Source organism: Mustelus asterias, chromosome 23 (genome assembly GCF_964213995.1).
Source record: "Mustelus asterias chromosome 23, sMusAst1.hap1.1, whole genome shotgun sequence".
Taxonomy (NCBI): domain Eukaryota; kingdom Metazoa; phylum Chordata; class Chondrichthyes; order Carcharhiniformes; family Triakidae; genus Mustelus; species Mustelus asterias.
This window is the reverse complement of record NC_135823.1, coordinates 53,843,194-53,870,339: the sequence shown is the minus strand read 5'-3', so window position 1 is coordinate 53,870,339 and position 27,146 is coordinate 53,843,194. Positions and strand designations below refer to the sequence as shown.

Sequence of the window (27,146 nt, the reverse complement as noted above, 5' to 3'; positions counted from 1 at the left end):
CCCGGTTATAGTGGTAGATATTGTCAGTGCAGACTCGATGGGCTGAAGGGCTGAGTCTGTGAGGATAGGGGAGGGAAACTAATGGGTATTTATAGCCACCCGATTGATGTTTCATCACTGCTTGGGGGAGGGTCTGTGTTGCATTCGGGACTGTTGCATGGTCGGGGTGAGGAGGAGGGATTATGTCCCGTCCTTCCAGTTAATGTAAAGAAACTTCACTCCTCCTACCAGTTACCATCTGGTAAGATTTCAACAAGGGAAAGTCCAGTTAATCCATTTTGGAGCTCATTCAGGAAGGTGCTGAGATCTAACATAAACTGTGATAACTCCTGTTGGCCACATCGCCAGTTTAGATCCCAGTATGTCGATTCTAAGTGTATTTTCTTTGGATTCTGCCACTCTGGTGTTGTTTGCTGCTCTGACCATTATCCTTCTGGTGTATTTTAACACTGGGTCTAAATCTCATGGAACCCTCAACTTCCCCCCGGGACCCGCTCCTCTCCCAGTGATTGGCAACCTGCACATGTTGGATTTGAAGAACCTGAGCGAATCTTTGATGAAGGTAAGAGAGAACCAGATTCTTACAGTAAATCGGAACGGTGTTCTGCTGTTTGCCACCTCTTTTCAGCGCCTCGAGATGTTCATTTTTGTGCTGAAGGCGCTATGTCAATGCAGGTTGTTGCTCCGAAAACAGAGTGCAGCTGAATTCCCACCGCCCCCCCACACCCCTTAAAGTTTAAAATTTAAAGTTTATTCATTAGTCACAAGTAGGTTTATATTACCACTGCAGTGAAGCTACTGTGAATATCCCCTAGTCGCCACACTCTGGCACAATGCACACTCTGGTTCAGGGCACACTGAGGGCGAATTTAGCATGGTCAATATCCCTAACCAGCACGTCGTTTTGGACTGTGGGACGGAACCGGAGCACCCAGAGGAAACCCACGCAGGCAAGGGTAGAACGTGCAAACTCCGCACAGACAGTGACCCAATGGCTGTGCCCCATTCCTAATACAACATGTTATTGAATGCTCAGGATCCTGCCAGCAACCATTTTAAATTCTTCATCTTAAAAAGGGTGGCACGGTGGCACAGTTATCAGCACTGCTGTCTCACAGCTCCAGGGACCTGGGTTCGATCCTCGGCTTGGATCACTGTATGTGGGTAGTCTGCACGTTCTCCCCGTGTCTGCGTGGGTTTTCTCCGGGTGCTCCGGTTTCCTCCCACACATCAAAAGACTGGTTGGTGCATTGGCCATACTAAATTCTCCCTCAGTGTACCTGAACAGGCGCCGGACTGTAGCGACTCTGGGATTTTCACAGTAATTTCAATGCAGTGTTAATGTAAGCCTACTTGTGACACTGATAAATAATTAAAAATAAAAATGACAAACAATAACAATAATAATTTCATCCTGTGCCAGTCAGCCACGGTCTCCATAGACAACCATGATCTGAGTACTTGGGGCAAAAACCCTTTATCCCTTCTGCCACCTGACCAGACGAGGGCAGAAACTGTACAATATGAATTTGTCTGCAAACTCAAGTGAGCTGATACATGAATGGTCATTGCAGTTTTCCTAGTTGCAGCACTGTGGACTCAATATGTGAAGATCGTGGCTCTCTGTGGTGAGTGCCAGTACCTGGTGAGTGTGAGCGTCCTTATCAAGCTATGTTGCTTCCTTCCCGAGTGAACATGTTACAATGTATTATTGAGAAGCCGCACAAGGCATGTGATGTGAATGAGTTGTTCATGGAAATGTATTGCTTTTGTTTCAGCTATCTGAGAAGTACGGTACAGTATTCAGCATCAAGCTCGGATTCAGGAATGTAGTGGTGCTGACCGGCTATGAGACAGTGAATGATGCACTTGTCAAACATGCAGAGGAATTTGGTGGGAGAGCACACATCCCGATATTTGAGGCAACTATAAAGGGACACGGTAATTCTCACCTTTAACTTCACTGTTGTAAAATCTGTCAGTTCAAATCTGGCTGCAGCCTGTCTGGCTTCAAATAATTAATATTTTTCAGACTTTGACAAAGTTTCGCTTTACTAAACTTTAAAGTTTTGAACAACTTTGGAAGGTTAAAAATCAACAAACCTTTGAATACAATTGGCAATCAATTTTCTGTAACTTCCGTAAAACATTGCTGTGTTTAATTACACAAACGATTAGGAGAAACTACAAATTGGTTACGTTACTGCAGGAATGCTTAGGAAACTCACAATAACTTCATTGCAGTGTTAATGTAAACCCACTTGTGACACTAATAAAAAAGCTAAAAAAAAATTCACGTGTGAAGGAGGAAATTTTCCAGAAAACCATATTTGCATCATCAAACTTATTTACATATTGGACTAATTGGCACCACTCATAACGGGCCAACAATGCAGAGGGGCACCCCCGGATGGATATTCGATCGGGTCCCCCCCTGCACAGCTGAGAGACTCACGAATTTCAGAAACTACGGAAGATCCCTAATCTGCCTAGCAACAGCGCGTAGCTGCATTTTAAACTGGCCAAGGCAGACATAAAAATCTGATAAACTAAGAGATAAGGATAAAAGGTTAAGAATGAAATACCCCAGACACCCAACAGGACAGGATGACATTAACACTCAATCTCACAAGCAGGAAACACAGACACGGAACAATAGGATCAATTTAAATAAGAGGACACATAGAGATGGTAATGGGAAACGCATTTAGACACCGGGGCAGGACCAAGTAATCCCATTAACACGAACACACACCATACAAATGCTAATCCATGAAACTTCCTAGGGACTTTTGAAACTGACAGACCACTTTATACATTGTGTAAAAAAAGGCATAATCAAATGTTCCCGCGCGAATTTTGGATCCCTATAAAGATCCAGAGCTGATGTGATTTAATTGAGATCAACGTGGCCAAGCCACTGTTTCTGAGCTGGCTACGGGGGTCTCCCTAGGATCCTAGTAATTGTACAATAAAGACACGCTTTGAACCTTGATTTGCGACTCAACTTCTATTCTGCACTGGTAAGGGATATTTCCCTACAACAAAATGGCGTAGTCGGCAGGATTTGATATCTGACTTCTGACTGATGGCCACAGTTTGAAAGTCGGGATCAAATTTAAACGAATCTGATACAAATCCAGAGCAGTCAAAGGCGAGTGCAGGTCTCCGTTCAAAGTGAGGTACCTTTAAGGGTTAGGGTTTGTCTGTTTTAAGTATTGTTGTCTTGTAGAACTGTATAATCTTGCCTAAGTTTTTAAATTGAAACAGAAGTCCGCACTAAAGAGGTACAGGTCAGAACGACCGCGTGGAAGAAGGTAAGTAACTTTTAACTTTAATAGGAGTAAAGGACCAGAGGTAAAGATAACAGGTTTTGGGCTATTTGATAACAGGAATTAAGACTAATATAAAGATAAGTACCGCATGCAGAACTAATTGGTGTAACTAACCCAGGATTGTAAATGAAACCGCTGTCTGTGCCAAGGCAATAGGACAAGGGAGTGCTTGACTCAAGGTGCCCTACCCTAAACTGGACGTTAAGAGGAGAAATCTCCCACGCTAAGGTTGGGTTTTGAAGCGGGCGCTAAGAGGCACAGGCACTCAGGGTGCAAGGCACGGACAGTGTAAATCGGGTAACAACACTGACTCTGAAGGGACGAACAACCTCAGAGTCGATACAGTTACTAACTATAACAGGGGCTTTGATAACAGAATACATGTGTGTAAGTGTTGAGGAAAAGGGGACCCGATCCATCCTGACCAAGAGACACGACGAGGAAGGATCCATTAGGGACCCGGGCGGAGTTTGATAACCTTGTTCGTCTGTAGGGAACACCACAGCCCATAGCAGGATACCCGGTTTTGGGGTAACGGATCAACCCTGCTAGTGGGGGTGGTGGCCGAGCGGGAGGCGTTGTACTTAGAGGGGCTGGGAACAGGGGCGGACAAACCCACTAAACAACCAGCACACATCCCAATAAGACAACACAAAATAGTCCAAGCGTGAGGTGTCAGGAATAGTTGGGGGAGCCCAGGGGAAAGAGACCCACTGGAACCTCACTACGAGGCCCTACAGCAATACAGACGGTGCTGGGGCAGTATCAGTGACAGGAGATAAGGGAGAGAGTTGAGGCACTTTTACTGTAGCAGCCAGCATACGGGGGTTGCAGGACTGCTAGACAGAAAAATGGCAGACCACGTTGTTAAGGGAGAAACTGCAGTAGCTCTCATTTTGAAGTATCTGTTAGCCAGAGAAGCGATTGTTGCAAAGATGAAACGGAACGGGTGGAACGCATCACAAACTTTAGAAGATCAAAGAAAGTGGGTAGACGGAGTTAAACGGGACAAAACAAAAGTAATGGGAGTAATATTAGTGACCCAGTTAGCTGGACTAATTGAGGAAGTAAATGCCTCAATGGAGGAGAGACACAAAGAGACAGAACAAATTAAAGTATTACAGGAGAGAGTGAGGGAATTAGAACACAGAAGACACACTGCGGAGATAACGCAGAGATCAGAGGAAACGGACCCTCGGCGCCCATACGAGTCAGTGCAGAAACATACAGCCACTCCAGCATCAGAAGAAAACGTAGAAAATTATAATCTAGCGCCAGTCACGAGAGGAGGGACGTTAGCACAACCAAAGGCAACCTATAAGCCTTTTACGCCAGGGGAAAGGCAGCAGATGGATAGGAGAGATCTTAGTTTTTGTATTTCAGTGTGTTTGTGAGATCTGGTAGCTTGTCGAATGTAGGTGGTTGTTGTTGTAATTAGATTGAGAGCAGGGAGCTCTTTGTTCCTGTGGAATGTTTGCTACAGGCAGTGGGTGCAGTGTATTGCACCTTGGTTTAGCCTCAGGGGGCTGGGAGAGTGTTAAAACTGTTAAAGATTAAAGTGATAGGATTTCTTGAATTTACTTTTGCTTTGAGTTAATTACAGTTTGGAAGAAAGAAGAATAAAAGCGATTGTCTTAATCAATGTTCTGTATTCTCTTTGAATGTTTTACACTCATCCCAGTCTGAAATGATAAGTTTGAATGAAAAAGGATGTACTGTGGAATGACTTTTGGAAGCTTCCATGTGTGTGTGTGTGTGTTTAAACAAAGTGGTTGCGTGGATGCTTTGTTGTTGTTTGTTTTAACGTTAAGAAAGGATTTAAACCTTGGAAGGAAGCATGTGCTCTTTCCTTTGTCTTGAAGTAGAAATTATAAGAGTTAGTTGAGGGGTTAAGAGAAGAAAATAAGTTATTTTGTGGAAAGGTAGAAAAGCAGGAACAAAAGACTGAGGTCTATGAATTAGTTTAAAGTGTATCAAGTCAGTGAAATACAGTATTAATCGCAGAATATCGCGATTTGCGAACGTCAGATAGTTTAGTATTCTGAACTAGTTAAAATTATGTACTGCCGTCAGAATTTCATGAGCCATCAAGGTTCAAGGTTTGCCAAATATAAAAGCACTGCAAAGCTTAAAACCTAGCCAGTTAAGAAACCAACATGTTCCTAATCAAATAACTGGTATGTATTGTACCTGCTTTGATTTTGATTCGGCGCCTGTTACTTTTCCTAGAGTGCGGGGGTTTCGATCTGGAGCTCAGTTTAAAAATAGAAACGGCTTGAATTAAAAGGGTTTGGATATCACGGGTACGATGTGTAAAGTGGTATGATACAACTGCCGCTTGATTATTTTTATTATACAGTATAGCACTGCCATATAGACACAAGAATAACATCAAATCCTGAAAAGCCTTAACCAACTTTGTATGATATATTCATATACTATATTGGGCATTGATAAAGACATAATTATTTTGTGAAGTACTGTGGTGTAGCGCTTGCACGCAAACAAATGATCAAATTAGAGATAGTGTAAGAGTACTCATATAAAGATCGGAACTGTATGGCATGTGATTTTAATGGGGAAAGCGATGTCTTTTGATAAGACTACATACAAATGAATGGATGTATCCGACAATACATCCGAGACCTTAGCACCCAATTGAAGGGGATGCGCCGGTCCGTAATTTCTAATCAGGCACAGGTCGACGCAGAGGGGGACTCAGAAATATTACCAGAAGTCCCAAAGGCCGGGAGCCGGGTATTAACAAAAGTGCTTCCTGCAAAACCAGGATTTGCCCCAAGATAGCACGGACCTTACGAGGTCATTATTAGCGGAGATACCTGTGCCTGTATAGATATAAGGGGACAGGGGGTCTGGAAACACTGGACCCAATTAAAACTATATGAGAACAAATGAACTAAAAGATACCGTTTTGCTCATTCAACTTCAACAGGAACCAGGACCAGATCTACTATCAAGACGTCGGAACCAACTACTTTTAATTTGATTGCCTGTTTATTTTCTGTATATACTGTAATTGTAAAATACTGTTGGAAAAAAAAAGAGCGATATGGGAACAGGGACATATCTGATAATAACCCTGACCATTGTAAATACACTCCAACATATGGGGGTTAGGGGAGCAGAACCACCAATCATGGAAGGAAACCTATTCCTGAAAACACACATCCAGATCTATGGGAATAGGACCGCTTGTTACCCCTCAGCGCGATCAGTAAACTCCCTATTCATCGCAACACCAGGGTGGCTCCCACAAGAGTTATTCACTATTGACACATCGGGGGCACCCTGCAAAGAACATATTGGGTACTTTAAGCAAGGGATACAAGGAAGGTGTGTAGAGCTCACTGAGCCGGGAATTCTAAGGGGGACGGGACCCCAACCGGAGGAGACACATGGGAACTACCCACAATGTTTTAAGGGAGAGGGATGGGGGTGCGTGCATGCCTTTGTCCCTAAAAATGATTCGTGCGCTGAGGCACATTGTGCTCTCCAGGAGTGCCGGGTCCGGGAAGGACACTTCACTTGTGACTGCAAGCAACAAAAATGCATTGCAGTCACCGCGGGTAGGCAGCTTATGTGTGGCAAGTGCAACAGCACCCACGTAAGCTCAGCCTCAGGGACATATCCATTTGATTCTCACCAAGAGGTACAATCAAGTGGACAGTCCAGGGGGAGGGAAGGTTCCACAAGATGGGGCCATGCGGTCAAACGACACCGGGGTAATGCATGTTATCGGGTTAAAGACGGGTACGTGTTTTTATTTAAAAATGTATATATGACGGCCACAGACAGGCCTCCAAGGTTCTTTTCCGTAGGGACAATCAGACCTCTCACGGTTCCATGCCCAAGTGAAGGGCATGTCCAGAAACGCATAGTGACCAGGGCCATCAGCGCAGAATTTTGCTCCGACTGGCAGGCCCCTGTCACACTAGGGTCTTCTTTAGGATATGGATTTCTGGGGACACTATCCCTGGGAGGCGCCGCAGGGGTGATCAGTGCCAGTAATAGGAACTTCTTCATATGTGGACTGACCATTTTAGGAAACAACACCCTACAAGCATTAGGCGCAATTGACCAAGAACTCGCAGAACTCAGACTATACACACAACAAACGAGATATGCGGTGGACTATCAGCTAGCCAGACAAGGGGGGGTATGCACCATCATCAAGGAAAAATGCATCACATACGTACACGACGAGACACTAAACATAACAGCAGCCATGTCCGGGATACAAAAGCAATTGGATAACTTGAAACAGGGGTTAACAGGGACTGATGGGTGGTTAGGATGGCTGTTTAACACAGTTTGGGGAGCATATATTATGAAGGGATTAATCCTAGTAGTAGCCATCCTGTTCACACTCTGCCTTGGCCTAACCTGTATTAAAGTGATATGTGCAAATATTACATCAAGAATGCTACCCACTGCCAGTATCCAGATGCAAGAACTTAACAACGACACAGAAGAAGAGGAACAACGGCAAGGACAACAGCTGTACAAATCACTGTTCCTCTGAAGGTCGTCCATGGGGGGTCAGCCATGAATGGCACCCCCTGGACGAGAGGAGGGACTGAAGGAGGAAATTTTCCAGAAAACCATATTTGCATCATCAAACATATTTACATATTGGACTAATTGGCACCACTCATAACGGGCCAACAATGCAGAGGGGCACCCCCGGATGGATATTCGATCGGGTCCCCCCCTGCACAGCTGAGAGACTCACGAATTTCAGAAACTACGGAAGATCCCTAATCTGCCTAGCAACAGCGCGTAGCTGCATTTTAAACTGGCCAAGGCAGACATAAAAATCTGATAAACTAAGAGATAAGGATAAAAGGTTAAGAATGAAATACCCCAGACACCCAACAGGACAGGATGACATTAACACTCAATCTCACAAGCAGGAAACACAGACACGGAACAATAGGATCAATTTAAATAAGAGGACACATAGAGATGGTAATGGGAAACGCATTTAGACACCGGGGCAGGACCAAGTAATCCCATTAACACGAACACACACCATACAAATGCTAATCCATGAAACTTCCTAGGGACTTTTGAAACTGACAGACCACTTTATACATTGTGTAAAAAAAGGCATAATCAAATGTTCCCGCGCGAATTTTGGATCCCTATAAAGATCCAGAGCTGATGTGATTTAATTGAGATCAACGTGGCCAAGCCACTGTTTCTGAGCTGGCTACGGGGGTCTCCCTAGGATCCTAGTAATTGTACAATAAAGACACGCTTTGAACCTTGATTTGCGACTCAACTTCTATTCTGCACTGGTAAGGGATATTTCCCTACAACAACGTGGCATCCTACTTTCCATCTTCTTAACAGAGGTATTAATAGGTTAAGAATTTGAAAGATTTGCTGTCACGGGTGAGAACACAAGAACAGGACAATGCCATGAGACCCTTGATCTTACACCTGTGACTGAACTTTCCAAACATGACTTTGGCCCAGATTTCGTAGCCTCTTTGGTTAACAGAAGTCTGCCATCTCAAATGTACATTAATAATTAACCCAGTTGTTATTTGCTTTTGATGAATTGGGGAGGGAGTAGCCTAAGTGGGAAGGCGATGGCCTGGAGGCATTATCGCTGCTTTTTAAATTCAAAAACACGGCTTAACTTTCTGGGGAAAGTGCTGGAAAATCTCAGCAGGTCCGGCAGCATTGTTTGACAAAGGGTCATCTGGACGCGAAACGTCAGCTCTTTTCTCTCCTCACAAATGCTGCCAGATCTGCCGAGATTTTCCAGCATTTTCTCTTTGGGTTTCAGATTCAAGCACCCGCAGTAATTTCTTTTAACTTTCTGGGGAGCTGGGTTGGTATGAACGGAATGCTTTGTCTGCATAGCACAAGAAACAATGCTTTTCACTGTATCCCAATACATGTGACAATAATAAATTAAATCAATTGTAATTTCCAGGCTTCCATCCCTTTCTATTCCAGTTAATTAACTGAAGAGATATTAACATAATAACTGTTAAATCAATCATCTTTCTTCATATTTGAAGTTTTAATGACTTCTTTCTGATGGATTTAATTGTAGGCATTGTTTTTGGTCACGGGGAGTCATGGAAACAAATGCGAAGGTTCACCTTAACCACCCTGCGAGATTTTGGAATGGGCAAAAAAACCATTGAAGACAAAATAATTGAGGAAACCGAATTTCTGATAAAAATGTTTGATTCTTATAAAGGTGAGTTTGTGTGAGGTAAAGAAACAGAATTATCAATGTTTCTTTTCTCTGTGTGTTTCTAATTGTTTGGAAATGAGGTTGAGTTTTAAAGAATCACAGAAGGCCCAGAACTTCCGAGAGTGGCAATCACAGTCAGGTTGCCGCTCTGCCTTTTTTTACTCACCTGGATTGGAAGCTGTGTATTTCTCGCCTGATTTTCCTACTGGGGCCTGAAAGGAAAATTGCAGCGTTCCGGATCCTGGGACTCTTCATTGCTGAGCAGCAGAATCAGGGGCAGTGAGGCCACATGCCCTATTTTTAACAGCACTGGTTGCTGTACACCAGGTAGGCTGAAGGCTCCAGGCCACTTTGACAGGAGTGAAGGTAAGTCTGTAATGTGAGGGGGTAGAGTGAGGTAATAGTCACAGAGATAGGAAGGGGTCTGGCGAGGTGGAGTTCGTACCATAGCTACCCAGGAGTTGCAGGTGACTAAATCTTCCTACCTTTTAGAGACAGACAACTCTGCTGAAAGAACCAGAACAAAGTCTGTGATTTAAGTCAGGGTGCTGGATGGCTCCCAGGGCAGGGTAATTAGACAATGGAATGTTAATTTTCCTGGGAACTTCCCATGCAGTGTTTGCATGCGGGTATCCAGGGGGTTGCAGAAGGAGGCCATCTGTCCCTTCGAGCCTGCACCGACAACATTCCCACCCAGGACCAACCCCTGTAACACCACATATTTGCCCTGCAAATCCCCCTGACGTGAAGGCCAATCAACCTAACCTGGACATCTTTGGACTGTGGGAGGAAACCGGTGCACCCAGAGGAAACCAAACTGACATGGGGAGAATATGCAAACTTCTCACAACAGTGACCCAAGGCTGGAATTGAACCTACGTCCATGATGCTGTGAGGCAGCAGTGCTAACCACTGTACAGCCTTGCTGTCCCTCTTATGTACCTCACCACACCACCCCGGAGATTATAAATACTGGGCAAAACATTACAAAGAAGACATCCAGTCCATTGTGTCCCTGCTAGCTTTATGCTGGAACAATCCAAGGTAATTGTGCTGTGAGGCACAGTGGTCAGCACTGCTGTCTCACAGCGCCAGGAACACTGGCTCGATTCCTGGCTTGGGTCACTGTCTTTGTGGAGTTTGCACATTCTCCCCGTGTCTGTGTGGGTGTGGTGAACCATAGATGGCTACCACTATGGGTACTGAACCATAGATGGTTAGCACTATGGGTACTGAACCATAGATGGTTAGCACTATGGGTACTTGTACATATGTGACTGTTGTTACTGTTGGGGTTAGGGTTGGGGTGTTCTACCTGTTGGTATTGTTCTGTGGTACACTCCGGTTGGCTCCGCCTACCTGTAGGAGTATAAAGGTCACTGCACTGCCGAGTGACCCTTTAGTCTGGGATTGTATTGTTATGCAGTATGCTCCATTCTTGTTACTAATAAAAGCCTTTATTTCCCGGGTACAATCCAGCCTCCCGAGTGATTTAATCGCGCATCAGTGGGTTTCCTCCAGATGCTCCGGTTTCCTCCCACAGTCCAAAGATGTCCGGGATAGGATGATTGGCCATGATAAATTGACCCTAGTTTTGGGGAGATTAGCAGGGTAAGTGTGTGCGGTTACGGGGATAGGGTGGGATTGTTGTCAGTGCAGGCACAATTCTATGATTCTAATTCCACTGACTGCGGTGTGCCCGTGACTCTGTATCTTCCCCCAAAATCAATCAAAGAGCTTCTCCCAGAACCGCTGTGACCAACTGGATTCTAGTTCTCCAGTTGATCCATCTCTCATTTCAGGATGTGTTCTCCATTTCCTCAGCACGATTTGTATATCTAGGGTGGATTAGAAAATTCTAGTCAGACCCCTGCTAACCCCTCTCTGTGTTCCTATAACAGCCTCGGGAACAATCCGAGTGTCCTCATTCCCTGACGAACAATGCAATTGTGATTTTGCTGTGAAGGATCAGCACTAGATTGCGTGTGTGCGCATGTTTTCTTTTCAGGCCAACCCTTTAATCCAACCATCAAACTGAATGCTGCAGTTGCCAACATAATTTGCTCGATACTTTTTGGTGACAGATTTGATTATGAAGATGAAAGGTTTGTCGGAATAGTAAAGAGATTCAATGAAAACATTCAACTTGCTGGTTCACCCATGGTCCAGGTAAATCCCATCTTTCATCAGCAACAGAAATACATTCCAGAAAAGAGCACTTGCGACCAGCAGCAGCTGAAAGGGGTGGGGGATCTATAGTGGAGTCTCTAAAAGCCTGTGTGGTGCAATGTATTAGTTACGTGGAGGAGAAGCGCACCTTAATAATTTACCTGAAGGAGGTTACACTCTCATTGTGTTTGAGCTAGTTCGAGAATCTTAAAATTATGGAGCCAAGATGAGTTTAAATATAGAGATTAGCCAGGATCTAATTTAATGGGCACATCAGGCCCGATTGGCTGTGTGGCCTCCTCCTGCTCCTGTGCTGTTATTTAATAAGAAAGGGGAATGTTACAACTCTGAGCTATAAAGAAGCAGGTGGGTAATAATCAAAGAGATTCATGTTCGCATTCGTCCCGAAGCTCTTTGTTCGGATGAACACTAATGGGTGCACAATCTGGACACTTCAATGTGACAGATTCAAAACATTTTAAAGATTTAGTCATTGCACTGTTCTCATTGTGGAATACGGGACGTGAGCAGGTTATTGGTTAACTTTGATATCAAGATAAATTGCATCACTTCATTTTTATTCCACAGCTGTACAATGCATTTCCCTTCTTGGGATTCCTTCCTGGATCACACAAAAAAATGTTCTCCAATACTGAGGAGAATATTGCTTACTTGAAGACCCTCTTCATCAATCACCATCAGAACCTGGATGAGAATGACCTGAGGAGTTTTGTTGATGCATTCATGTTGCGACAACAACAGGTAGAAACACTACTTCCGTCTTAAGAAGTGCTGTAGATTCTCTATAAACTCTGGTTATGGTGTCTCGGGACAACAAAGGGAACTTTGTTCAACCCAGCATGGCAGGATGGGCTGTAAATGTCTGATTCTGTGGAAAGTATCATTCATTTATAAAAGAAAGAACTGGCATTTACATTCTGTCTATCGAACCCCAGGATGTCCCAAAGCAGATTCCAGCCAATGAGGCACTTTTCAAATGTACTCATTGTTTGTGATGTGAATTCAACCAATATCAGGAAAACAGACTATCTGGTCAATCCCACATTGCTGTTTGTGGGCATTTTCCCAGCTCAGATTGGCTGCTTGTTGCCTACAGTCACCACACTCAAAAGCAACGCTTTATTGGCTGTCAGGCACTTTGCAACAACCTCAGGTCATAAAAGACAGAATAGAAATCTTAAGACAGCAGGGAGAACCCCCCTTCCTTTTCTTTGCAATATTTCCACCCGAGAGAGCAGACAGAGCCTTTGTTTGACACCTTATCAAAAGTGGCACTTCTGACGGCGCAGCGTTCCTTTGGTACTACACTGGAGCAAACCCATTGCTGCCTCTTATTCCTGGCCCCTTTTCTGTACTGCATTTCCCAATAATGTAGAATTCAGGTTAATAATGCATCCATGCCACACTCTACTGTTTCCAATCCCAGTTCTGAGTTCTTTTCTTGTTATCTCTTGTAGGAATCGGACAATCCTAATTCATACTTTAATGAAAACAACTTAATGTTCACCGCGATCAACCTATTTGCTGCGGGGATGGAGACCACCTCAACCACAATTCGTTGGGGAATGCTTCTGATGATGAAATATCCAGAGATTCAGAGTAAGGAGCAGTCTGATTCCATTCTGGACCCATCTTGTTGTATCATTTTGTATCCCTCACTCTCAGATTATCATGGGTGTGATTTTGAGCTTTTTTTCTCCCTCTTTACGGAATGTGGGTGTCACTGTCTATTACCAGCATTTATTGTGTGACCATGCTGTGCCTTTCAGAAATGTATTTTAATCAGGTTCCTTTGCAGTATGTCTCTAGCAGGTCCTGGCAATTGTCGACACCGTGATGTCTGTGACCGGGGTCCTTTATTGCTGCTGGGACAATATAATTGATATCACGTTGATTTTAATCTGGACTAATGCAGTGTTCTATGGTTTCATGGTCCTTTGGGGATTGCTGAGTGGAGCTTGATTTGGGGATGTGACTCCAGTGGGTCACTTGAATCATCCCTGGAATGAAACACCTTATACCTAACACCAAAATCAAATGTAAAACTTAGGGCCTGGGCTAACTTCATAAAACACCTTGGGGTAGGGCCTCTGTGGGATTGTGGTCGGTGTAGATTTGTTGGGCCGAATGGCCTCTTTCTGCACTGTAGGGTTTCTATGATTCTTCTATGATTCCACTGCAGTTTCTGTGATGGAGGTACGCCCTCAGTACTATTGGGGAGGGAGTTCCTGAATTTTGACCCAGCGACAGTGAAGGAAAAACAAAACATTTCCAAGTCAGGATGGTGAGAAGGGGAACGTCTAGGTAGAGGTGTTACCATGTATCTGCTGCCCTTGTCCTTCTAGATGGTATTGGTCATGGGTTTGGAAGGTGCTGCCTGAGGAGCCTTGGTCAGTTCCTGCAGTGCATCTTGTAGATTGTGCACACTGCTGTCACTGTTCATTGGTGGTGGATGGAGTGAATGTGGAAGGGGTACCAATCACGTGTGCTGTTTTTTTCCCAGATGGTGTCAAGCTTCTTGGGCATGGTTGCAGATGCACTCATCCAGGCAAATGGAGAGAATTCCATTTCACTCCTGACTAGTGCCTTGCAGATGATGAACTAGTTTTGGGGAGTCAGGAGGTAGGTTTCTTGGTGTAGGATCCCTGGCCGCTGACCTGCTTGCATTGCCATAGTATTTATACGGATAGTCCAGTTCACTTTCTGGTCAGTGCAAAGCCCCAGGATGTTGATAGTGGGGAATTCAGTGATGGTAATGCCATTGAAATTTGAGTGTTGATGGTTGGATTCTCTCTTGCTGGAGATGGTCAATGCCTGGCACTTGTGTGTCGCGAATGTTACTTTTCACTTGTCAGTCCAATGCTGGATATTGTCAAGGGCAGTCATTCAGCTCTTTTCCCCATGTTTGAACCAAGGCTGACGAGGTCTAGTGAGGTCTAATGACTAATGAGGTCAGGGGTTGTCTTGCCTGAAAAAAGCCAGAACCGTACTTTCAATCACTTTATAAATCTTTTTGTCTTGCAGAAAAGGTTCACGAGGAAATTATCAAAGTAATTGGATCAGATCGATCTACCAGAATTCATGATCGGAAACGTTTGCCGTACACTGAGGCGGTGATCCACGAAATCCAGAGGTTTGGTGACATCGTGCCCATGAACATCCCACACGAAACCACAGTGGACATAACCTTCAAAGGATTCTTCATTCCAAAGGTACTCTCGGGAAGCTATGGCCACAACTGGGGCCTGACATTCTGACATTTAATGGAGATCCTGGGGAGGATTTGATCTCTCAAGTTTGCATCTAATTACACTTTGCGCCATTTGTGCCTCAGTGGCTAGCTGTCATTGACTGAAATGTACCAAAGTTGTTGGAGGAAGAGCAGAGGAGTGGAAATAAGTATAAACCCAATCATAGAGCGGCACGGAAATGATGGCGCAAAAGGCCTCATTGTCCATTGCATTATTTGAGGTTATTTTAAGCTGTGAACGAATAGGGAGAAAGGGAGAATAAATTGGAAAAATATGTGTTCACAACCAAAACTTTCATTGCACACCTTTTAGTGCAGAATTTGAATTTCCCAAGGAAATATTCAGGAGCAAATGTTTGACACCGAGCCACAGCAGGAGATATCAGGAGAGATAACATAAACTGAGTTCGGCTTAAGAGGAAGACTTGCTTTTATAAAGCACTTTGCATGACTCCAGGAGGTTTCGAAGCATTTTAGATCCAATGAAATACTTTTGAAGTGTAGTCATCATCGTAATGTGGGAAATGCAGCATTCGATATGCGCACAGCAAACAGCAATGTGACCATTGTAGTGTAGTGTCATGTGGTATATTGGGTTTTAATATGTTACTTCTAATTGTATATTATCACAGGAAGTGATGTAACATCTGTGGTGAACCATCGTTGGTTACCACTGTGGGTTATGCCTATGTTACTGTTGGGTTAGGGTGTTGCCACTGTGGGGGTTGTATAATGTTGTTGGGTTAGGGTGTTTACCTGTGGTAGATGTTGTTATGGCACATCCCGGTCGGGCCCCGCCTCCTGGGGAGAGGTATAAGACCCTCTGCTCAGGCGGGACCCCTCCAGTCTGAACTGGTGTACTCGTGTTAGTTAGTTCCATTGTTTGCTATTAAAAGCCTTCAATAGCTGAAGCCTTGTTCCTCGTGCTTGATTGTCGCGCATCAATTTTATTAGCAAACATAAAACTCTCGACAGTAAAGGGAGTATGGAACAAATACTAAAACCAGAGCGTCTGGCGCTGGACCCACGTGCGGTCGGTGCCGCTAACACCTTCGACCACTGGTGGAAGTGTTTCGAAGACTACCTGGCAGCCTCTGCAGCTGTTACTACAGACGACGACAAACTCCAGGTCCTCCACGCGAGGGTAAGCGACACGATCTATCTTGCGATTCGTGCGGCCACCACTTACCCGAGGGCCATCGAGCTCTTGAAGAAACGATACACGAGACCACCCAACGAGATCCACGCTCGTTACCTCCTCGCTACACGACGTCGGCAGTCGGGCGAAACCATGGAGGACTACGCCAATGAGCTCTTGCAGCTTGCCAGGGGTTGCGACTGCAAAGATGTGTCGGCAGAGCAATATATGTACGACCTCGCCCGAGATGCGTTCGTAGCAGGGGTAGGGTCCTCGTACATCCGGCTTAAGCTATTAGAGAAAGGGAACCTCAACTTGACCCAAGCGATGGAGATGGCTGAGATGCTGGAGGCAGCGTCGAAAAGCTTGGCTCTGTACCCCGAAGACCACGTGGAGACAACGTGGCAAGAGCAAGCACAAATCCCACCTCGCCCCACGGGCTCGCGCTCCCATATCGATCCGACGACGGCGGCAGCTCCAGGCGGCCAGCGATGCTATTTTTGCGGCGGAGCCAAGCATCCACGGCAACAGTGTCCTGCAAAAACGGCGATCTGCAGTCAGTGTGGTAAAAAGGGGCACTATGCTAAAGTTTGCAGGTCGAAGCCCAAAAACGGCAGTGCAGCCTGTAACCCTCCAGAACGGAGACAATCTACTTCGGCGTCGCAGTACCCACGAGGTCCGACCACATGCGAATCCAGGACGGCGCCATCGTGGCTGACGGAGGAGGAGGAAGACCACCAGGAGTCGCTACGCTTGGCGCCCTCACCCACGTGCGATTCATGGGGGCGGCCATCATGGTCAACGACGACTAGGAGCGACCAGCAGGGGTCCTCAGTATCAACCTCGGCTGCATGCAGTGACGCCCAGGGGCCAACGGTGGCGTCGATCTCTCTGGACCAGACAAAGCATCACAGGCTTGACTGTTCCATGATGAACATCAAGGTAAATGGTCGTACTGTGTATTGCCTGTTTGACAGTGGGAGCACCGAGAGTTTTATTCACCCTGACACTGCAAAAAGGTGTGGACTCCGGGTTCTACCTGCCAAACAGACAATTTCTATGGCATCACGGTCCCGGTCTGTACCGATCCAAGGACGTTGTATGGTAACCCTAGAGGTGCAGGGCACAATTTACGAGCGATACAGGCTCCTTGTGTTACCGCACCTTTGTGCGCCAATTCTCCTCGGACTAAACTTTATGGTCCACATGAAGAGTGTGATCCTACAGTACGGTGGGCCACTCCCTTCACTGGCAGTAGGGAATCAGCCGCAGCCTCCAAATTGCCCAAAGCGCCCCGCATGCAATCTCTCCACACTAAAAATCACCACACCTTCTTTATTTAAGAATCTGGTACCAGGCTGCAAGCCCATCGCTACTAAGAGTAGGCGTTACAGCGCTGAAGACCGGATCTTTATCAGATCTGAGGTTCAGCGGCTCCTCAAAGAAGGGATCATACAGGCCAGTGCTAGTCCGTGGAGAGCGCAGGTCGTGGTGGTTAAAAGCGGGAACAAACCTCGGATGGTCATCGACTACAGTCAGACCATTAACCGTTATACGCAGCTGGATGCGTATCCTCTCCCGCGCATATCTGATATGGTCAATCAGATTGCGCAGTACCGGGTGTTCTCTACCATAGACCTTAAGTCCGCCTACCATCAACTCCCCATCCGCCCAGAGGACCGACAATACACGGCTTTTGAGGCGGATGGTCGTCTATACCAGTTTCTTAGGGTTCCATTTGGTGTCACCAATGGGGTCTCGGTCTTCCAGCGTGCTATGGACCGAATGGTGGACCAGAACGGGTTGCGGGCTACCTTCCCGTACCTGGATAACGTCACCATCTGCGGCCATGACCAGCAGGACCATGACACGAATCTCCAAAACTTTCTGCGCACTGCATCTCGCCTGAATCTGACCTATAACAGGGAGAAGTGCGTATTCCGTACGCGCAGGTTAGCTATCCTTGGATACGTGGTGGAAAACGGGGTCATCGGCCCTGATCCAGACCGTATGCGCCCCCTTACTGAACTTCCCTTGCCCGCTAGCACAAAAGCACTGAGGAGATGCCTCGGCTTCTTTTCGTATTATGCGCAGTGGGTCCCCAACTACGCGGACAAAGCCCGTCCGCTCATCAAGTCTACGACCTTCCCACTCACGCCGGAGGCCCAATTGGCCTTCAAGGCTTTGAAAAGCGACATTGCGAAAGCCACGATGCACGCGGTGGATGAATCCATCCCTTTTCAGGTGGAAAGTGATGCATCTGATTTCGCCCTGGCCGCCACACTAAACCAGGCAGGCAGGCCCGTCGCGTTTTTTTCCCGCACCCTTCAAGGCCCCGAAATTCGGCACTCAGCGGTGGAGAAGGAGGCTCAGGCCATTGTGGAGGCCGTCAGACACTGGCGCCATTACCTGGCGGGGAAGCGGTTCACCCTGATCACGGATCAACGATCCGTGGCGTTTATGTTCAGTAACATGCAGAGGGGCAAGATCAAGAATGATAAGATCTTGCGGTGGAGAATTGAGCTCTCCACCTATAATTACGATATTATGTATCGTCCAGGGAAGCTCAATGAGCCCTCGGATGCCCTCTCGCGCGGAACATGCGCCATCATGCAGGAGGACCGCTTGAAGGCCCTCCACAATGACCTGTGCCATCCTGGAGTCACCCGACTCTACCACTTCGTAAAAGCCCGCAACCTGCCCTACTCGGTGGAGGATGTCAGGTCAGTAACAAGAAGCTGTCGGATTTGCGCGGAATGCAAACCGCAATTTTATCGACCGGACCGGGCACAATTGGTCAAGGCCACTCGCCCCTTCGAGAGGCTGAGTGTGGATTTTAAGGGCCCCCTTCCCTCAACGGACCGGAATGTCTATTTTCTCAATATAATAGATGAATACTCCCGGTTCCCGTTTGTTGTCCCCTGTGCGGACACGTCGACTGCCACAGTGATTAAGGCATTCAGTGATCTTTTTACCCTGTTCGGGTACCCCTGCTACATACATAGCGACAGGGGCTCGTCGTTCATGAGTAACGACTTGAGGCAATTCCTGCTCTCATACGGGATTGCCTCTAGTAGAACCACGAGCTACAACCCTAGGGGTAACGGACAGGTGGAGAGGGAGAATGCTACAGTCTGGAAGGCTGTCCTACTGGCGCTGAAGTCCAGGGGCCTTCCAGTCTCCCGTTGGCAGGAGGTCCTTCCAAATGCGCTTCATTCCATTCGCTCCCTCCTGTGTACGGCAACCAATGCTACTCCCCACGAGAGGATGTTCTCATTCCCTCGGAAGTCGTCCTCGGGGATCTCCTTACCAGCCTGGTTGACGTACCCAGGACCCGTCCTTCTGCGGCGACATGTGAGAGCCCGCAAGTCCGACCCCTTGGTCGAACCGGTCCAACTCCTCCACGCCAACCCTCAGTATGCCTATGTGGCATATCCTGACGGGCGAGAGGACACAGTCTCGATTCGAGACCTGGCGCCCGCAGGGGACGTAGCAACTCCTGTCGCTCCCATACCCCCTGTCACGAATCCCCTATCACTTATTTCTTCCCCAGACGTGGCACGGTCAGCACCGGGACCAGTGCATAACAGTTATACTCCCATGTACAGCTTGCCTGAGACTCGGAGATCGGCGCCACCACAGAAGGTTCCAGGACCCCCTGCACCATCGCCTCACCAGGGTCAACCGGCCCGGGAGTCCTCGAGGGGACAGCCGGACGCTGTTTTGGAGAGAACGCCACCGCAAGCACCTGCTCCGGTGTCGCAACCGGTGTTGAGGAGATCACAGCGACGGTGCGGTCCTCCAGACCGTCTGGACTTGTGAATGTTGTATATATGTGACCTGTTTTCGCACCCCGCCGGCCTTTGTTTTTAAAGGAGGGGTGAATGTGGCGAACCATCGTTGGTTACCACTGTGGGTTATGCCTATGTTACTGTTGGGTTAGGGTGTTGCCACTGTGGGGGTTGTATAATGTTGTTGGGTTAGGGTGTTTACCTGTGGTAGATGTTGTTATGGCACATCCCGGTCGGGCCCCGCCTCCTGGGGAGAGGTATAAGACCCTCTGCTCAGGCGGGACCCCTCCAGTCTGAACTGGTGTACTCGTGTTAGTTAGTTCCATTGTTTGCTAATAAAAGCCTTCAATAGCTGAAGCCTTGTTCCTCGTGCTTGATTGTCGCGCATCAACATCACATGATTTATTTTGCCTCGTGTACACTCTTGTGGAAAGTAGAAGCCAGAGCAGTAAGATGTGTTCCAGTAAAGCTCCTGTTTCATATACCTCTGCAGACTGATGAAGTATTTTGCATTCAGTTAACAAGACTGGGAATGTTGTAATAATGACCAGATAATCTTTTGCATCTCCCAGGAAGACAGAAATGGGGCCTCAGCTTCAATCCTGTCCAATTGAAAAGGCAGTGGTTGGGATTGTGGCAGGACCGAAAATTCACCTTGAGTGAGAATGGAATTTTTTGCTGGTCTGCCAAAAATTCCATCCCGCCTGCGACTGGAAAATCCCAGCCAGTATCTCTGCAGTCGCGGCACTGGAGTGGTGGTCTCTGTACTGGAGTGCTGGTCTCTGTACTGGAGTGCTGGTCTCTGTACTGGAGTGCTGGTCTCTGTACTGGAGTGGAGGTCTCTGTACTGGAGTGCTGGTCTCTGTACTGGAGTGGTGGTCTCTGTACTGGAGTGGTGGTCTCTGTACTGGAGTGGAGGTCTCTGTACTGGAGTGCTGGTCTCTGTACTGGAGTGGTGGTCTCTGTACTGGAGTGCTGGTCTCTGTACTGGAGTGCTGGTCTCTGTACTGGAGTGGAGGTCTCTGTACTGGAGTGGAGGTCTCTCTACTGGAGTGGTGGTCTCTGTACTGGAGTGCTGGTCTCTGTACTGGAGTGCTGGTCTCTGTACTGGAGTGCTGGTCTCTGTACTGGAGTGGAGGTCTCTGTACTGGAGTGGAGGTCTCTCTACTGGAGTGGTGGTCTCTGTACTGGAGTGCTGGTCTCTGTACTGGAGTGCTGGTCTCTGTACTGGAGTGCTGGTCTCTGTACTGGAGTGGAGGTCTCTGTGCTGGAGTGCTGGTCTCTGTACTGGAGTGGAGGTCTCTGTACTGGAGTGGAGGTCTCTGTACTGGAGTGGAGGTCTCTGTGCTGGAGTGCTGGTCTCTGTACTGGAGTGGCGGTCTCTGGACTGGAGCGGCGGTCCCTGTGCTGGAGCGGCGATTCCTGTGCTGGAGCGGCGATCTCTGTGTTGGAGCGGCGATCTCTGTGCTGGAGCGGCGATCTCTGTGCTGGAGCGGCGATCTCTGTGCTGGAGCGGCGGTCCCTGTGTTGGAGCGGCGGTCCCTGTGCTGGAGCGGCGATCTCTGTGTTGGAGCGGCGATCTCTGTGCTGGAGCGGCGATCTCTGTGCTGGAGTGGCGGTCTCTGTGCTGGAGCGGTGGCCTCTGTGCTAAGGCCCTGCAATTTGATATGACAGAGGTGAACAAGTACCCAACGATGACATGGCGAGCACAAATGTACGGTCTGAGGGGGAGAGATGTGACAGATGGAGAAGATAAGGTGGGGAAACCCAGAGTTTGGACCCAGACAGCTGAAAGTGTTACTTCTTGCTGGTGCAATGAGTAAAGCTGGGGCTGGCTAAGGGGCCAGAATTGGAATGGAAATTCTATGTTTATCTCACACTGACGTGACTGATTAACAACAGTATAAATATTTTCAGCAATGCCTTTCAATAGAAAAATAAAAGCATCACAAAGAAATGTTGTTTTAATGTCACAGACAACTAGTATGCAGGTACAGCAGATAATAAAGAAAGCAAATGGAACATCGACATTTATAGCTAAAGGAATGGAATATAAAGGTGAGGAAGGATTGTTGCAACGATGGAGTATTGTGCACAGTTTTGGTCCCCTTATTGGAGGAAAGATGTAGTGGCATTGGAGGCCGTTCAGAGGAGGTTCACTAGATTGATTTCAGAGATGAGGGGGTTTGTCGTATGAAGAGAGATTGAACAGTTTAGGCTGATACTCTCTGGAAATTAGAAGCATGACGTGAGATCAAATTGAGGTATAAAAGATGATAAAAGGAATAGATGTGGAGTGGATGCTGCCACTGGTGGGGCATTCTAGGATGAGAGGTCACAGTCTTAGGATAAGGGGAAGCAAATTTAAAACGGAGTTGAGGAGAAACTACTTCTCCCAAAGGGTTGTGAATCTGTGGAATTCGCTACCCCAAAGTGCAATGGATGTTGGGACAGTGAATAAATTTAAGGAGGAGTCAGACAGATTTTTAATTGATAATGGGTTGAAGGGTTATGGGGAGAAGACAGGAAAATGGGGATGAGGAGCATATCAGCCATGATCGAATGGCAGAGTAGATTCAATGGGCTGAATGGCCTAATTCTGTTTATGAACTTATATTTCCAGGGAACCGATGTGATTCCATTGCTGTCCTCTGTGCTGTATGATAAAACCCAATGGGAAAAACCAAATGAGTTCAACCCATCTCACTTTCTGGATGCTGAGGGCAAGTTTGTGAAGAGAGAAGCCTTCATACCTTTCTCTGCAGGTAGCACAACGTCTGACATTTTTGGATTGTGTATTGGTGGAAACATTCTCTCCCTTGCTGGGGAAAGTAACATGTGGGAAATGCAGCATTAAGGGAATTCCATGTCTATTATCTTTTTCTTGGGGTTGTGTGGGATGTTGGTGACCTTTTATTCAGACTGCCTAAACCTACTTATCTCCACAATGGTGAGACTGGATAAGGAAGCTTGAACTGGAATTAATGGAACACTCATTTATTAAAACTGCACCTTCACAGTTTCAGGGCATCATAACTTTCAGCATGCCAATGTCTTTGATCCATAGTCACTATTGAAATGGAGGGAACACTGCCAGCAATTCACAAACAATGCCAGATTGCACCTCAGTCTAATGTTTGATCTGAAACATGGTCCCTCTGAAAGGGGCACTCTCCGTTCTGCACCCAGAGCACCATCCTGGATTTTGTGCTCAGGTCTCTGGAGTGGGGCTTGGAGGCCCTTTTTCTCAGAGATTCTGAAGCATTTAATTTTGTTCTGAGCCTGAGATACAGAGGCCACAGGGACAAATACTTCAACCCAGTGAGATTTTATTTAGTGGCGTTCAATAAGAGAACAAAACTGCACTTGTTAAGCCTCAGTTTCTGTACTGCTGTATAAAACTGCAATGTCCCATTTGCTGTTTTAAAAATCATTCTGAATAACTTTGTTTCTTTGAGCAGCATCATTGACAATTCTGCCATTTTTTTCTGTAGGTCGGAGGGCCTGCGCTGGTGAGACCCTGGCGAAGATGGAACTATTCCTGTTCTTTACGGCTCTGGTACAAAACTTCAAGTTTCAAGTTCCACCAGATGTCATTGAATTGGGGCTTGAGTCGGGTGTGGGTGGTACTTCATTCCCTAAGTACCCGTATGTGTGTGCAGTCCGTCGCTGATTTACACAACGATTTTCCTGATATCTTCTTTAATCACTTCTAGAAATATGTGGGGTTGTTTTTACACAGTGTCTGTAATGTTTGTCATTAGGCTGAGATGTGTGGGTGAAGTTTATGGTGTGTCTACAACACACCCTGTCATTAATGCACAAACAGGGCAGAAGGTTCAGGGAGTTGAGAGATACACCATGAGTTGTGAAGTTCCAGAACTTTCTGGGTGGGTTTTCCTACCAAGCCAAGAGTCCCATTTACACCACACAAATGATATCTCACCATTAACCTCCCAGTTCCATTGAGGACTTTCTGAATTTGCTTCTTAATCACCCATTGACTGCACTGAAGGAAGTATCTGCTCAACCTTAATCTGGAGAGTGAGTGGGGTTCATCTAAGCAGCAGGGTGTTTGTCAGTAAATTGTGGTGGGTGGGATTCCATTTTTTTCATTGTGCATTTGCTAACTATGAGTGACGGTTGTGTGCCAGTTTTAGTGAAATCATTCCCCTCTCCATTGCAATCATTGTTACTATTTTATTACACCGATCATTTAGGATCAGTCAGCCCCTCCCTTCACCCAGTTGCTCCTTTGTTTAATACACATTAGTGTGCAGTCGTTTCACTGTTCTCCAAGAACCATGTGAATGGGAAGGTGAGTGAATGCATTCCTGGAAGCATCATCATTTGACCTCTCACCTCCAGCTGCTCCGACCCTATGACACTTCCATTGGTCGTCCAACACGTCTGTTTCCACAGTGCCAGCCAATTATTGGACTCCAACCACTTCATTGAATGCCAGCCTTTTATTCCCATCATCTATATTTTTATATCTGATAAACGGTTCAAAGAATGAAAAAGCGATGCATAATTCTTTGATGCCCCAATAATTATTCTCTCGGTTGGTCCTGGCAACGTTCTGAAAATTATCCATGGAGACACCAGAGCAATCCTAGAATAGAGTGATGATGGCAATGAAGGTGATCATTTGACCCGTTGAATCCATGTTGTCTTTTTGTAAATTTACCATCTCAGTCCCATTCTGTCCCTGTATTCCCGTTGCTCTGTAAATGGATTTCCCTGAAGCTCGCATCCATTTTCCTTTTCAAACCATTGATTGTCGCTGCTTCGATCATCTTTATAGACAACACATTTCAAGTCTTTACCGCTTGGGTGTAAAAATGTTCTTCGTCATCCTGAATCTAAATCTTTGTCCCCTCGTCCTTGACTCATCTTAACAGTTCATTAGTGTCCATTTTTAAATCAATAAAGACAATTCCAGAAGCTTCCATACAGGCACAGCCCATGTTCAAAGTTATGAATATGAGCTGTATTTTACTGGGCAAGATATCGAGACATGCCTCATCCACCAATTTTTAGTTTCCTTACCATCTTTTCCATCATTGCTCAGGTTGCTGGTTCCCTGGAGGGTAGGGAACGTGAGAATGACCTTCCCAATCTGCACGCTGTGTGACATTGCGGATTGATTTGCAAGGTTAATTTTTGGAATGAGAAATTGGATGCCGCAGATTCACGAAAGGAAATGTTTCCCTCGCCTTTTCCCCGTGTGACTCCATTTAACGCCTTCAACCTTCTGTGACCCCAGAGTGAAAATTTGGGTGGTCTGAGAGTTGTAGCTGGAGGAGATTCAGCTCTTGTGCGATAGGGGGATTATTAATGGATTATTAGTGTATTTGGGCACTGATTATTAATCTATTAGCATTATAATTATTGACACAATTGGCAAATGATTTGAATATAGTGAAGAAGGGAAAGGGTTAATGTATTTTGTACCTAAAAGGTTGAACTTTGTACTTAGAATGTATCACAAACATAACCTTCATTGTGGCTAATGTCCTCAGGTTTATACTGCCTCTGACATTCATGCAAGTTATTCATTCTTTAACTTTTTATTCTTATAACGATAGACAGTCAGTGTGAATGTTATTTGTAAAGTTTTACCTTTTCTACAAGCTTGTGTGTGGTTTGAGGAAAGAAAGCAATTACATGATGTGGAGTGCGATACGGCCGTTTGACAGGAAGACTCCCCGCTGGGACAGCTGCAATTGCGCCGGTAACTTCAAAGGGGAAGCCGCGGAAGAGCAGGAAACCACAGTTTACTTCATGACCAGAAGCTGTAAATGTACTTTTGGTTTGTGACTGGTCTGGAGTTTGCTTCATGACCAGAGGCTGTAAATGTAGTTTTGAGTTGTGACTGATCTGGTGTTTGAGTCGTGACTGGTATTAGAAGCCACGCTGTATAAATATCCCCACTTTTCTGTGTTCAGGGAGAACTTTGACTTCCGCTTTCAGGGGTCAGGTTCTCCCGCAAGCTTGTGAGAATAAAGCCTCACTGTATTTTGACTCAGACTAGTTTTAAAAGTTTTTTTTCTACCTGCAACAATAGTAATACGATCCTGATTATTAATGTAATAGGATATTGATGAATTATGCAGTAAGATCCTGATTGTTGCTGCAATAGGCACGTGACTATTGATTGTATCCTGATTATTAATGTTGTAGTATCTAGAATCTTAAAGTAAGACTCTGATTTGGAATGTAATATGTACCTGGTTATTAGTGCAATAGGATTCTGAGCATGATGTAATACAATCTTCATTATTGATACAATAACATTCCAATTATTAATCCAATAGTGTGATGATTATTAATGCATTGTAATCCTGACTGTTGGTGATTCCTGATTGTTGAGGAAATCAGCATTCTTCTCAAAGAAAAGCAAACACCGTTGGGGCGATTTTACCAAAAAATGTCCGAGTGCCAAAGGAGCGTGAAAACGGGAGAAATGCGCACCTTCTCTTGGGCGACTTTATAATTGAATCTTACCTGACTCTGTCAAAACAAATGAGGACAAACATGCACAAGAAAAAGACAGGGAAACAGAGGATAAAGAAAAGGAAAGAGCATTTCAACGAGGACAAGCAGAGAGGCAGAAGAGAGAGAGAGAGATAAATATCTTGAAACGGAAGAGAGAGAAAGGGGATTGGAAATGGAAAACATAGCAAGGGAAGAAAGAGAAAAGGAGAGGGAGAAATTCTGCTTACAATCTGGCAGTTAACAAAGAAACTCTGGAGGAAAGTGAGTAAGGGCATATTTCCAGAAGAGATCTTTAGATTCATGCATGTTCTTCCCAAATTTGATGAGAAAGGTGTGGAGGCATTTTCTAATTTATTTGAAAAGATAACGAAACAAATGAAATGGCCCCATGGGATTTGGACATTGCTTGTACAGAGTAAACTAATAGGTCGGGTGAGTGAAGTGTGTGTGTCTTTGTCAGAAGAAACAACTATGGAGTATGATACAGGGAAGAAAGTTACACTAAGTGCTGATGAGTTAGTAGCAGAGGCTTAGAGACAAAACCGTCTGGATAGACTTATATTGAATTCAGAAGGGGAAACAGAGTAATTTTGAAAGGTAAATGAAAACATTAAAGATAGAAAGAATCCATAGAACTCCTATGGTGCAGAAAGAGGCCATTTGGACAATCAATTCTGCACCAACTCTCGGGAAAACCATAAGT

The 27,146-nt window shown here is 45.9% G+C and overlaps 1 protein-coding gene across 2 annotated transcripts; it reads left to right on the top strand.

Moving 5' to 3' along the window:
• Positions 1-280: 280 nt before the first annotated feature.
• Positions 281-25,362, top strand: LOC144510793 (cytochrome P450 2K1-like). Of its 2 annotated transcripts, none has more exons than XM_078240681.1 (9): positions 281-562; positions 1,779-1,941; positions 9,427-9,576; positions 11,582-11,742; positions 12,331-12,504; positions 13,221-13,362; positions 14,788-14,975; positions 22,566-22,707; positions 23,437-25,362. In XM_078240681.1, the coding sequence occupies exons 1-9, from the start codon at positions 362-364 to the stop codon at positions 23,613-23,615; spliced, it is 1,500 nt and encodes a 499-aa protein (XP_078096807.1). In that variant the 5' UTR covers positions 281-361; the 3' UTR covers positions 23,616-25,362. The 2 variants fall into 2 exon arrangements, with proteins under 2 accessions (XP_078096807.1, XP_078096808.1); XM_078240682.1 differs by lacking the exon at positions 281-562 and adding an exon at positions 1,552-1,645.
• The last annotated feature ends 1,784 nt before the right edge of the window (positions 25,363-27,146 follow it).